Source organism: Crocodylus porosus, unplaced genomic scaffold, assembly GCF_001723895.1.
Source record: "Crocodylus porosus isolate Cpor-Errol unplaced genomic scaffold, CroPor_comp1, whole genome shotgun sequence".
Taxonomy (NCBI): domain Eukaryota; kingdom Metazoa; phylum Chordata; order Crocodylia; family Crocodylidae; genus Crocodylus; species Crocodylus porosus.
Window position 1 is genome coordinate 566,855 of NW_017728886.1, and position 12,606 is coordinate 579,460.

The 12,606-nt window shown below is 44.1% G+C and overlaps 1 protein-coding gene across 1 annotated transcript in view; it reads left to right on the forward strand.

The window, feature by feature from the left end:
* The window catches only part of CDC25A (cell division cycle 25A), a 16,707-nt gene that overhangs the window by 315 nt on the left and 3,786 nt on the right, over positions 1-12,606 (forward strand). The window contains exons 2-15 of the mRNA XM_019528879.1: positions 1,395-1,480; positions 3,706-3,757; positions 4,440-4,475; positions 4,648-4,684; positions 5,081-5,182; positions 6,312-6,431; positions 6,515-6,649; positions 8,003-8,077; positions 8,847-8,999; positions 9,396-9,491; positions 10,173-10,235; positions 10,327-10,425; positions 11,218-11,348; positions 11,666-11,777. Of these exons, the coding sequence (XP_019384424.1) occupies positions 1,395-1,480; positions 3,706-3,757; positions 4,440-4,475; positions 4,648-4,684; positions 5,081-5,182; positions 6,312-6,431; positions 6,515-6,649; positions 8,003-8,077; positions 8,847-8,999; positions 9,396-9,491; positions 10,173-10,235; positions 10,327-10,425; positions 11,218-11,348; positions 11,666-11,777 (1,297 nt within the window). The remainder of the gene's footprint in view (positions 1-1,394; positions 1,481-3,705; positions 3,758-4,439; positions 4,476-4,647; positions 4,685-5,080; positions 5,183-6,311; positions 6,432-6,514; positions 6,650-8,002; positions 8,078-8,846; positions 9,000-9,395; positions 9,492-10,172; positions 10,236-10,326; positions 10,426-11,217; positions 11,349-11,665; positions 11,778-12,606) is intronic.

Consider the following 12,606-nt stretch of genomic DNA (forward strand, 5'->3'; position numbering starts at 1 on the left):
GCCTCCTGGTCTCCCCTAAGCTGAGACCCCTCCCCCATGCCTGGGACCCCCCACTTCGATCTCCACATGCACATCCCCGTGCCCCACCCCCCTTGGCATCTCCGTGGTACCAGGAGTAGGTTATTCCCACTGGTGTCATTGCTGCCCAGGGGAAGATGATTCCCTGGTGACATCTGTCAATGCCTTGGGGGTGGGAATGGGCATTTGTAGTCACAGGGGTGTGTTCGCATTCTTTCGAGGAACAGTTTTCTCCTAGCTGTCGCTTGGGGAAGTAGGAATCGGTACCCTTTCTGGAGCTCATCTCTGCCATTCTTTACACACCATAAAGTGACCCTATGGAAAGTCTGACCCGCTGCCTTCGGGGGGGGATCCACTCTTCTGCAGTTAAAATTCATCCCTGTGCCGTGGGGCAGCACAAAACCAAAGCACGACTTGCAGTGCGGTGGGGGCAAGTGGGGAGCCCCCCTCTGCACAGTGATGAATGCTTATTACCCCGCGCACACAGTGTTTGCAAGGCTCAACTGTCCTGTCTGGTAACAGTGAAGTTTTTTGAACATGAGTGGTTGGGTTTGGCTGCCTGCCACCGTCCTACTTTCTCATGGGCCTCAGCCCAAAATCAGTTCCAGCAATCACACTCGTTCCAAGGAGTGTTCACAGTGTTGTCTTCCAAGATTTTTGAACCTTGCAAATTTTGACTTATCTGCACCGTTCTTGTAGGTCCAAGATTGACTGAAGAAAAACTGAGGTTCTCTTTTGAAAGTTTCTGATTCTCACTTGGAAAAGTGCAGGTGGACCAGAAAAGCTCCAAAGGCGGAAGGCAAAGAGCATGTTTTCGGTTGTGATCGTTGTGAGCCCCCATTTATGGCTTTACAGTTTGGTGGTTTTTCACATTAGCAGTGCCTCTGTGGAAGTATGGTCATCTGCGTGTGAGAACACGTAGGGACTTGCTTTTGCCTCATGCAGTTCAGAAAATAAGTCACGGGGAGTGTGATGGAGCCACTACCTGCCTACACTGTCCTTACAGTGAGTATTCAAGACTGCTGGGTACTAGAGCCTTGAACATGTCATTCATTAAACCAGTGGTTCTCAACATTTTTTAGACCTGAGGTCTTCCGAATCTGATGTGGGGTGCACCCCACATTAGACTTGAGGCCCTCCTCAAAAAACACTGGCTCTCTGCTTTCCCTCACTTTGCTCGTGGAATGATACCAGAGCAATTTTTCTGTTGCAAAGAACTCAAAAAGGTCACAATAGTCGACACATTTTCTGATGCTGTGGGTCCCTACTTGAAGCCTGGGTTTATCTTGTAAATGACGTGGTTTATTTGTTGTGTCTCTTTTTTTTTTAATGAAACCATTCAATAAAATAACTAATTTATTTTGGGATTTTTGTAGCCAACTTGAGAATTCTGAGCAGATGCTGGAATTGAAGAACAGTAACAGCCTACAAAGAATGGCCTCGTCAGAATCTACAGACTCAGGTTAGACTGCTTTAATCGCAAATAAAAGCTTGCAAATGAAAAAGTGGTATCCTCTTGTTTGCTTAATGTCTGTAATGGGCAGACTTAAAGTTTAAAAGTCCAGGCTAATGCTACACATTCTCAGGTAGCTAATCATATTAGTCTGAAGTCAGGCAGAAGATGGTTCAGAGTAGCACGAAACCAACTGATTTAGAGAGGCATGACCCTTCATAGGCACCAACATATTTTGTCGGGTACTGTGAATGCACTGCCAGAAAGCAAGGGTTTTATACAGAAGGGAGCAAGGAGAGGAGCTGCTGCTAAGAGAGGTAAGAAGTAGATTGATTGGGTGAATTAAAATGCAGTTAACTGCCTTGTTCATCTTAAATTGATCTAATCAAACCACATATTAGGTATCTTGGCAGCTGTCTCTTCCCTTTGTTCCTTTCTATATAAAAGCTCTTTTTTCTGTCAGCTGAACAGTTTGCTGTCAGAGATGCCTCAAGCCTTCAGAACTTAGTTAAGCGTTAGCTGAGGCTTTAAATCACGGTTGTGTGGTCAGTGTCCATGCAGGTGCTAAAGTCATGTGTCCAAAGCCAACTTCTCCTATACCTCCTGGTGGTGTCACATGCTGGTTGTCCCCCTAACTGCTTGCCCTCCGGGGTTGGTTGCGTGTTAGTGATGCCATCTTTGTCTAGACTAGCAGGGACGTGGCTGGTGTACTACGTACAAAGATCCATGCCCTCCCCAAGTGCAGCTCTGATCTCCTCCTCCTGCCTGACCTGTTGCTCTGCTTTCTGTTCCCTCCCTGATCTACCATATGCCATGCACGTGGGCTGCCTGTGCCACTAGTGGCCACCCCTGGTCTAGCACTTGGAAAGTCCTGAGTGGGGGAAAGGTGCTACCTTTTAGTGTGCTGCTTACAATTGCTTAATGCTTTCCTAATTCTAAAGACCTGAGCATCAGGGATTAAAGACCACCTTTTTCCTTAGATGTTTTCTCTTTCATGTGCAGCCTGATAAAACTTGCATAGACAGCAAAGCGGAGTGAGATAACAAGAGGGTGCAACATGGAGACATGAAGAGGGAGCTTGCTTCTGTCCACTTGTTTAAAACAATTCTTCCAGAGTCCCTTGAGAGGATATCCTGTAAGCTCCAGCAAAGCTGCTTCATTGTTCTCCTTTAAATACTTCCTTAAGACTCCTTTTTGTTATCATCCCTCCAAAGAGCAGTGATTAGGCAATGGCCCAAATATGCCAGAAGCCTATATTGCTGACCAATTTTTCTTTGTATTTGCTCATCAAGGTGAGGTAGATGGGTGTGGGGTGCCATTGTACATAAAGATGGGTAGATATCACATCACACCCATACAGAGATTTGAAGCTGTTTGGGGCAGGGAACCTTTTTTGCTATGTGCTACATGTTCTACAGGCACAACTTTTGGCTTGTGACTACAGTAATAAAATATAGGTTCCTGGAAAGCAGGCTTCATAATTGTTGATGGTCTTAAGCATACCAGAAGGAAACTGTAGCTGTAATGTTGCAACTTGAATGCACACACAGAACATTTGGGTTGGAGATTAGGAAGAACTTTCTGACTCTAAGGGTGGTTAAGTATCTGTATGTATATCCTGGGCTGGGCTGGGCTGGTTTTAGAAGTGCTTCTCCTTTGAGCAAAGCGTTGGACTACATGAGGGCCCTTCCAGCCTTACTCTTCTGTGATCTAACTCTGAGGTGCTAGCTTGCTTTCTCGATACTGATTCTTCTCACAAAGAACTTTGGTAGATAATGAGATGTCTACTCTTAATTGAGTTGGGATGAAGTGGAAATAAAACTTTATATTTAAGACTCAGTTCCTTAGAAAAGTTGCTACCTGTTAAAGTTTGTGTGTGTATGTAAAAATTAGCAAAAATATAATTAATAGAACAGTTCTAAGGCAATAAGCTTCTTCATACAGGGTAGTACCACAGGATGCTTCTTGTAACCAATATTTATGGCCAAAATCATTAATGGGGGGAGGACATTTGAGGGGAACTTCTCTCACCCTACAGCCCTTTTGGTATAGGATCAGTCACAAACCAAGGCTCTGATTTTTCTCTGTAACAAAGAGTTTCTCAGCAGGCTAAGCCTGTAACCTTTTGAGGAGACGACAAGTTCCAAGACTTGTGGATAGGCATGGCTGGCTCTTCATCTCTTTCAAAGTATCATGATCCTTCTCATTGGTAAAAACCTGTTTGTTTTCTGCAGGTTTCTGTCTGGATTCACCTGGACCCCTTAACTCAAGTGACATCGAGGAAACGTATGTTAAAAAAAAATGTGTTTTAAGCTTTTAATTTATGGCATATCAGACTATACTGACAGCTAAACATATGCTCATGGGAACCTTGAAGGGAAACTTTCATACCAAGTGCATGTACAGTGGTGTGCCCTTGCACACTGCAGCTTGAGATCTTAGATTCTGTGCTGTTTGTGGTACAGACTTCATACTTTGCTGGGTAATGTCTCTCACTCAGCCAAATTGTGTTTGAGCAGCTGGTTGATTTTAAGTTCACCCTCTACAGTCAGCTTGGCCCTTGCCTTACAGGAATGGGCAGTGCAAGTGGCCCCCTGTCCTGTTTAGCTGAGCTCCTTCCTCTGGGGCTGACTTCCTTAGCTAAAGCATTCAGAATTAGGAAGTATTAATGAGCCCCTTTGGGGAAACTAAGGGGGAGCTAAATGAATTTAGGCATTGATGTACCTTCTAAGAATCTTGTCCCAAGCCGCAACAACACGCGGAGAGCATGGTGTCTGCTGTTTTTAAGGTGTAGAGGAATATAATTTGGGGATGGGTAATAGCCTGACCTGGCTTGAAGTACTTGAATTGCTTTAAGCAGCCTGGATAGTTTTATGAATTGGTAGTCAACTAGCATAATGTCTTTTGATTACCTCACAGCTAATGCCATCTAACTTTCTCTTCTGCACTTTTTTTTTTCCTCCCCCAGCTTTGAGAAAACACTTCTGGAATCTGGCAGATATAAGTGAGTTTAACTTTAACTTTTACCTTTCTGTCTTAATTAACAATTTTTAGATTTTTTTTTTTTAACTTGTGCCATTTAGTTCAGTTTTGCTGTGGAAAATCTGAGGTTTATTGCCATTTGTTAATCTTTCTTCAGATTAAAGTTGAAATTTGACTTTCTGTTCTTATTGCAGCCTTCGAATGCCTGTCAGAAGGATACGCTCCCTCCCAGTAAGTTGGCATGGCAAAGGGTTTTCAGTGTTGAGAATTTCTGCTCCTTCCTGCTTATTTTTAATCTGTAGGTATCAAGCCAGTCTTGAGAGCCTGAAAATGATGCTACTTTCTTAAAATTAAGCCTCTATAAATAGAAACGACATGTTAGGTTATAAGCTTGAAATGCTGTTTGAGTTCTGCAATGCAGTCTGTCACTGGCTTCATATAGATGCAATTACCAAGTTGAAGCAGTGGGTGTGGGAAACTTGTAGCTCTCATGGGCTGTACTTCCAAACAGATTGGCCAAGAACAACAGCTGTGTCCACAGATGGGTGCCAGTTGGACATTCTTGTTAGTCCCTTGGTTGCCTAAAATCTGCATGATGCTGAACTGGATTTACTCTTTCAACTCCAGCAGAGGCTTTTGGGTTCCAGTCCTGCTCTGAAGAGGAGCCATTCTGATTCCCTGGATTGTGATGTCTTTGAGCTACTGGAATCAGATGAAAATAAAGAGAATGTAAGTTTTTTGCTTGTTGAATGTCAGGTTGTGTGGGGTTTGTCACCAGAAACTGCTTACTTGAGGTGGCATGGGAATAACTTCTTGTGCAGGGACAAGGGTTTGTTAGGAGCAGGATGTAAAACCTGTTGTATTCAAGTGAACTTCTAGAAAACTCAAACGTTGGCTGCTTTTGCAGTTGACTACTAGAAAGACAAAGACCTAACTTTCCACTTATTTAATATAATTTTTAATTAACTGCAAAGGTATTTAAGTGCCTAACATGCATCAGAGCTGCAGGCATTTACTCCAGCATAATGACTGTGTTGATATGTCATGTTTCAAGTTTACTGAGTAAAGTTGTTTTTTTCCACTCCTGCTAGGCCTGGCGCAATCCTCCATTTTAATATGTTAAATCAGAACGCCTCTTTTTAAAGGCATTTTGTGCTTTTAAATCCAACCCACAGGAGCTAAGCTATTCTGGGGTTTCTTTTCTCTTAACTTGAATTCATATCCTTAGTGAAGTTAATTGTCTTCATACTGAGTGGATCTTAACCTCAAGCTGTTTTGGTTTGTTTTTTCTAATGCTGACTAACACTGTCCCTGCTGGAACTCTGTGATTACTAGCTCTCCAGACAACTGCCCTATTGAGGTCATAATTAACAAATTGAACATCCCTACTTTCATTAAATTGGATAAATTAAATCTCTAAGCAACTTGTCCTTTTGGGCTAATACGTCCAGCTCATTATAGGACTGTTGGCTGGAAAGTCTGGCAATGCAAGTCTGAGGGCCCAGACCCCTGCAGAAACATCAGTCTTTACCCTCTTCCCCCATGTACCAGGGGTTTGTCCCATCTTCCCATCCCAGTGACAGGCTTATCCTAGCAATTAATGCACAGCTCTGGCTTCCTTTTAAATGATTAGGAGAGATTCTTGCTGGGAAGTTTGCACAGGAGAATATGAGAATTCTCAGGCCTGTAGAAGTTAATACAATTCCACTGATCTAAAAAATGGTTAGACCATGTTTTGGGCAGCAGAGCGCTGAACCCAGAAGGGGAGGAGTGGGTGTTTTGTAGAACAGTTTCCATGGAGGGGTTCCCTCAGCTGTACTTTCTTTGTTTGGAATGTCTGTCTTCCCCTTTCGTTAAGGAGTCATTTGAGTTTAAGAAGCCGACCAGGCCAGCTTCCCGTAGCTGTCTGCGTGTTCGTTCCTATGATGACGGAAAAGAAGTCCTCGGCCAAAGGCACAACTTGGATCGTGCTCGGATGGTATGCAGCCTTCTAGTTGGAAATAATTGCCCACCCCTGGGTTAGGTCTATGCTAGTAATACAACTCAATTTTCTTATTCTAGTTTCCTGCTGATGAAGTCCATGTGGGTGACCTAGAAATCTGTAGACCTGATTTTCTGCACCAGTCATCTCTGACATCTGCAACTGAAGACCTTGATGATGGATTCCTAGATATGTTGGATGGGCAAGACATAAAGGTACATGAGTGTTTGAATTTCCTCAGTGTGGTGACTCTCGACAGATACTTGATAATGCACTGAGGAAAAACTGTTCTAATTCAGCTTCTTAAAGAAAATGGTAAATTCTAGGTGTAGATTCTAGTTGAGCCCCTCAGGACATTGGCCTGTTATGCATTCAATTCATGGATATATTTACTCATAGTGGGCTAGTGTAATTGGATCTGCTTTAGCCTCTGATGAAAGATTTGCAGAGCTGTACAGAGCTGGGCATTGGAGACCATCCTGAGAGAGGACCTAGTGACAGTGTTTTCTCATCTCTTGCCTTTCGTAGAATTATAGAAAGCTTATGCTGCTGCTTTTTAAGCACAGAATGTTGATGTCTTTCATGTCTGCTCCTCTCCAGCAGACAGGAGCAATTAAATTAAGCAAATGCTGGTTCCTGCTCCTCTTCTGACACCTAAAGTGTCTTCAGTTACAAGGGGAAAGAAAGCAGCTGATGCAAGTGGGATATTTAATTTAAAAGCCAGACTTTAGAAGGATGGAGTCATGGCTGGTAAGCCCACAACTGTCAGGACTTCTGTTCCTCAGCAAAAAGTTTAGATCAGGGGTGTCAAACTCACCTTTTCCCTGTCCTGGATCCAAACTGCAGCGCTCCTTGCAGGCCAGAGCTGGTGCTGGCAGCTCTAGGTCAGGCATTGGGCACACATCAGCAGTTCAGGCTCCTGTGATGTGCCTTGTACTGGAGCCATCACCACATGTCCTATATTGTGGCGGCAGCTCTGGCTCCTCTGGCACTGGGCACATGCTGACAGCAGATCCAGTTCCTCCAGTATGAAGCAATTGGAGGGCAACTTGGACTCTGACCCTCGGTTACCCTCTTGCTATCAGTTGCCACGTTCACAGGGGCCCTAGAGCCCTGGATTCTGCAGCAGGCCACTCTGTTCCCCCTGACCATGCCCCACAGTTTCCAGGGGCCTGGCAGGCTTGATCCAGCCTGCAGGTTGTATGCATGTTTTGACACCCCCAGCTTAGTGAGATGCTGTTGCTTCTTGAATCCACTAGACTATTAAAGGCACAGAGTAACCTCTGAATCATAAATGCATTTTTATTGAACAAATCGAAAAACTGATACAATAGCTTTTAAGCTCCTGTGTTCAGCAGCCTGGTCTCCATTAGACCAGACTTCCTGCTAAGCGTGGAATTCGGTTAAATGGTGTTTCTCTTCTGCAGTGGGAGGGCAGGGAGGAGTCCCAAAGCTGCCCTCAATTGAATTCAATTAGAATGACTGCATGAGCTATGCAGAAACCCTTGATGTATTGCATGGCTGCTGACTCTGATAAAGGAGATCTGAAATAGAGTCTCTTTCCTCAGAACAATGAGGAGGTGCCCTCTGATGTAGCAAGCCTTTGGACTGCTCCACTGGTCATGAGGAAAGCAGATAACCAGGTAAGCATTCCATCCCTCCCATGATGGCTGTCAGACCTTTCAAGGGCCATTAAGCTTCCGTAATTTAAATAACAGCACCTTAACAACTATAATAGGCCTTTGTAGGCAGATTTACCCCTTGTGCACATCTGGCTTCCAAAAAGAGTTTTTGCTTCTGTTCTTTGGGACAGTTAGGTTTTGAGATCATAGTATAATGGCCTTTTAAAAATTGGCTAACTTTAATAATTAGAGGATCCTGTCTATGTAGCCTGTGAAATGGTAGGGCAGCATCTTGGGGTATAACCATATATCCATAAGAGAAATGCCTAAAGGTTGGCTCCTGTATCAACTGTCTTACCATGAACTGTGTATAGGCATCTCCACCCAGTCTGCGTACAGATACCTGTAATGCATTCAGCTGCTGTCTTTGCATTTAAAAAAAAAATCTGGATTCCCCTTAGACCCTCAACTGAACCCCTCAGACTTCCAGTGAATTTGCTTTTAAGCACCATGGAGTGTCCCAGATTCAGCAGACCTGTGAGACTTTTGGACCCAGGCTTCATGCAGTGCATGGCTAGGAAGTGTACTGTCTTCTGTACTGGATGTAGTCAGCTGGCTGGCACTGAATGCTGCAGTAGCTGTTTCCCTGGGACTATCCAGTATCCATTCATGTTCTTGCTGACTCTTAGTTAATATAGGCGTCTTCAAATTCTTCAGGCTCGTTTAGTTCCTGATCTCAACCTTCCTGGCTAGGGGCTGTTATAGTTTCTGTTCCTTGCCTTTGTTCCAGAAGAAGCGGTGCAGACTGTTTGGATCTCCATCTCTGTCCAGTGGTGTGGCTAGGACTGCTGTGAAAAGAATGGAAAGATCCCAAGAAGACACTTCTCTAGGAAAGAGCAAAAAGAGAAAAAACATTCCTGCAATACCTTCTGAAGAAGCAACGGTTGGTGGCTTAACATCTAGCATTAACAATCCTTGTCTAATCGTTTTATTCTGCAAGTGTAGACATCCCGTTCTTAAGGATGTTCAACAGAACAGTGGCCCTCTAGGTAGGTAACTGGCCATTTAACAGACTGCAGTATTTCAGTGCATGACTTAAGGGGCTGTTCTGGGCAGGTTAGTGATTCTTTTAGGGTTATGGGTAAGTTTTTTGTCTTGACATCCCATTTGAAATAGGTGAGGGGCAACAGATCAGGACTTTGGGGTGCCAATACATCACTAGGGTTTCGGGTTTTTTGTTTCTTGTTTTTACTCTGGGGCAAGTGTAACAGTTCTCTGGGGGAGAAGGTTACAGGAGATTGCCTCTGTTTTGGTAGTAATAGAGCTCTTGTGCCTCCAGGGTCTGGCGCTAATCCGGAGGCAGTCATCTTCCTCAGCAGAGATTGAGAGCATTCTGGACAGTGACCAGAGAGACCTCATTGGTGACTTCTCCAAGGTGATTCAAGTGACTGTCTTTTCTTATGCATGAGTATTTCAGACCCATCCAAGTTATGTTCTCCCCTGCTCCAACAATGCATGTCTGAATGCTCTGTAAATGCTATAATAATCAAGTGCTCCTGAGAGGTAGCTTTGAGAGGGTATTTAAGTTTTTTACTCCTCTTCTGTATTAACTGAGTTGCATCCATTTTTTCTTTCTCTCTGGAGACGATGGAGTTGTCAAGGCATGTCCTTTTGCTGACCTGCAGAATGTTTAGTTAAGCTTTTCGTGCACTATAAACTAATAAGTAGCTACTGTAAGCCTTACATCTCTGGCATAAATCTCTGGTTCCAAAGAAGATGGAGCTGAACTCTTCTCAGTAGGGGCAGACGACAGAACAAGGAGCAATGGGCTCAAGTTGCAGCAAAAGATGTTAAGGGTTGGATATTAGGAAAAACTTTCTCCTGAGGAGTGTGGTAAAGCACTGGAACAGGTTACCCAGAGATCTGGTGGAATCTCCATTCTTTGAGGTTTTTAAGGTCTGGCTTGACAAAGCCCTGCCTGGGATGATCTAGTTGGTCCTGCTTTGAGTGGAGGGGTTGGACTAGATGACTTTCTGAGGTCCCTTCCAACCCTAATTTTCTGATTCTGTGAGGAATTCTATTTCTCATATCTAAGCCAGGTTTTTTTGTGTTTCAGAGTTACCTCTTCCATACTGTAGATGGAAAGCATCAGGACTTAAAATATATTGACTCAGAAATGGTATGTATCCTAAGGGCAATAAGGACTTGATATGTACTATCAAGCATACTAATATAGCTTCTAACACTCCTAAAATCTTGTTTATCTGTAGATTGTGTCTGTGCTGACAGGGACATTTGCAAGCTTCATTAAGGAATGTGTGATAATTGACTGCAGATACCCATATGAATATGAAGGAGGCCATATCAAGGTACAGTGAGCCTGCAAGCAGAATGTACAGTTGTCTGAAGCACAGCTGCCATTTTGACTGAATTGGCAAGCACTGGAAAGTGTTCAAGATGCTTGCTTCTTCACTGCTTAAGAGCAAGTCCAAAGCCTGGTTGGCTCTTGTTCCCTTTTGCGAATTAGGATTTGGTATCTGACTAACTGCATGGTGGTCAGGCCAGAGCCACCAGACAGGCTTGGAACTGCATTGTTCATGTGCTGAACAGACTCACGAAGACATGTGAGCAAGGCCTCCTGACTAATGGGTAGGCTTTTCCCCAGAGGACAAACATCCAACCCTTCTTGGTAGGGAGAGTGGGCATAATAGCAGGTGTGAACAGGACTGGCCATGACTATTCTCTGGAGAAGCATCAGGATGTTAGGATAGCTAATGTGCCTACGGCCATTAAATGTTTTAGACTCCAAGTGAACTCTGCACAATAGTATTCTAACTGGGAGAAATGGCCTTACACTTAAGTTGGTTCTGTATTGTCAGCACTTGTGCTGAACAGTGCTGCTTGAGTAAACTCGCTAGATCTTAAAGCAGCAGTTGACTAGACTTGGGCTCTGAGAGGGAAGGCTAAAGCCTGTTACTATTTCATGCGGCCTCAAGCGACTGCTGAAGAATGCACCTGCTGGCCCAGGGTTGTGGGTGCTGTGCAGCTGTTTTGCATGGCATGGAAGAATCACTGTGCTCAGTTTGGAAATAAGGGCATGAGGGAATTGATACAGCCCCACCCAACTGGCCCTACCTGTTCAGCTGTGACTCTGTTCCCAGGGTGCTGTAAACCTCCACATGGAAGAGGACGTGGAGGAATTCCTGCTGAAGAAGCCCATCCCGCCTTCAGACAACAAACGAGTCATAATCGTCTTTCACTGCGAGTTTTCCTCAGAGCGTGGTCCTCGGATGTGAGTGTATGCTGGGATTACAGCCCACTTAATAACTGTGTGATGATCACTTATGGAGTTTTGTTTCTAAAGGCAGCCAAGTGAGATGGTGACTTGTCTGCCACCTGTGCAACTGAGAACAGTGCCGGTTGTCTGTCAACTGACACGGAGCTAGTTACCAAAATCTCATTTTGCTGTATGTATGCCTAGCTGCAGGCGGCTGACACCTGTGCTGCGTTTCTCTGAAGAATGGGAAGTACAGGTTAAGAGTACTTTGCACAAAAATAACCTTAAGACTGACAGGGTGCATAACTTTCTCTCTGAATTCACCATTTCAGGTGCCGGTTTGTGAGAGAGAGAGACAGACTAGGTAACGAGTACCCACACCTGCATTACCCAGAGCTGTATGTCCTCAAGGGTGGCTACAAGGACTTCTTCTTAAGATACCAAGTAAGAAGGATTTGTTTATGAGTTTTTAACTTCTCTTCTGTTTTCATTCATGCTGTCAGAATAACACTGAACAAATTCCTCCCACTCCAAACTCAGTTTAGCTACTGGTTTTGCTGTTCACCAGAACAGAAGAGAACCTTGTATTACGCATAGTGATTTCACTGGGCATGCCTACGCATGCACTCTATTGTGCATTGGTTTATTCTGCTGTGCACTAACATATCCCATCAAAAAACGTGCTAATACACATTAGAAATGGGCTACACTAAAAAGGCATGCACACTTGCTATTGAGCATTAGGGCAGCCTAATGCACACTTATGTAGTACCTCATTAGAGGTACTAAGCTTAATGTGCAGTAGCAAAAATGCATTAATGCACATGTAGTCCACTGTCATGGTAATGCAGATTAAGAGCTACAGGTGACTTGCCTTCACTACAGACTACTTCCAGTGCCTCATCTGTAAGTCTCAGAGCTGCAGTACTGTCAGCATTCTGTTGCTTGCTCATTTCTCTTGGGAGATGTAGAATTGGGCTTCTGCCCTTTTGTAGTCTCTGGACTCTCAGAGCTCTGTTAAGACCAGACTTTTCATCATCTGTATGATGAATGAAAACCAAAGTCTTTCATAGGTTTTTCTCCCTTTTTGGGGACACCCAAACATCTCTAAAACAATCTGCACTGGAAATTCTTAGTCCTTAATTGAAGTGACAGCCCTTCTTTGCTGAAGTATGAATGAAAATGGCTGCTTGTATCAGCATGTTCTGTTTCCTTGGTACTCCTGCTGTACTTCAGAGAGGTCTTGCTCCCCCTCTATGCGGCACTGGTCAGG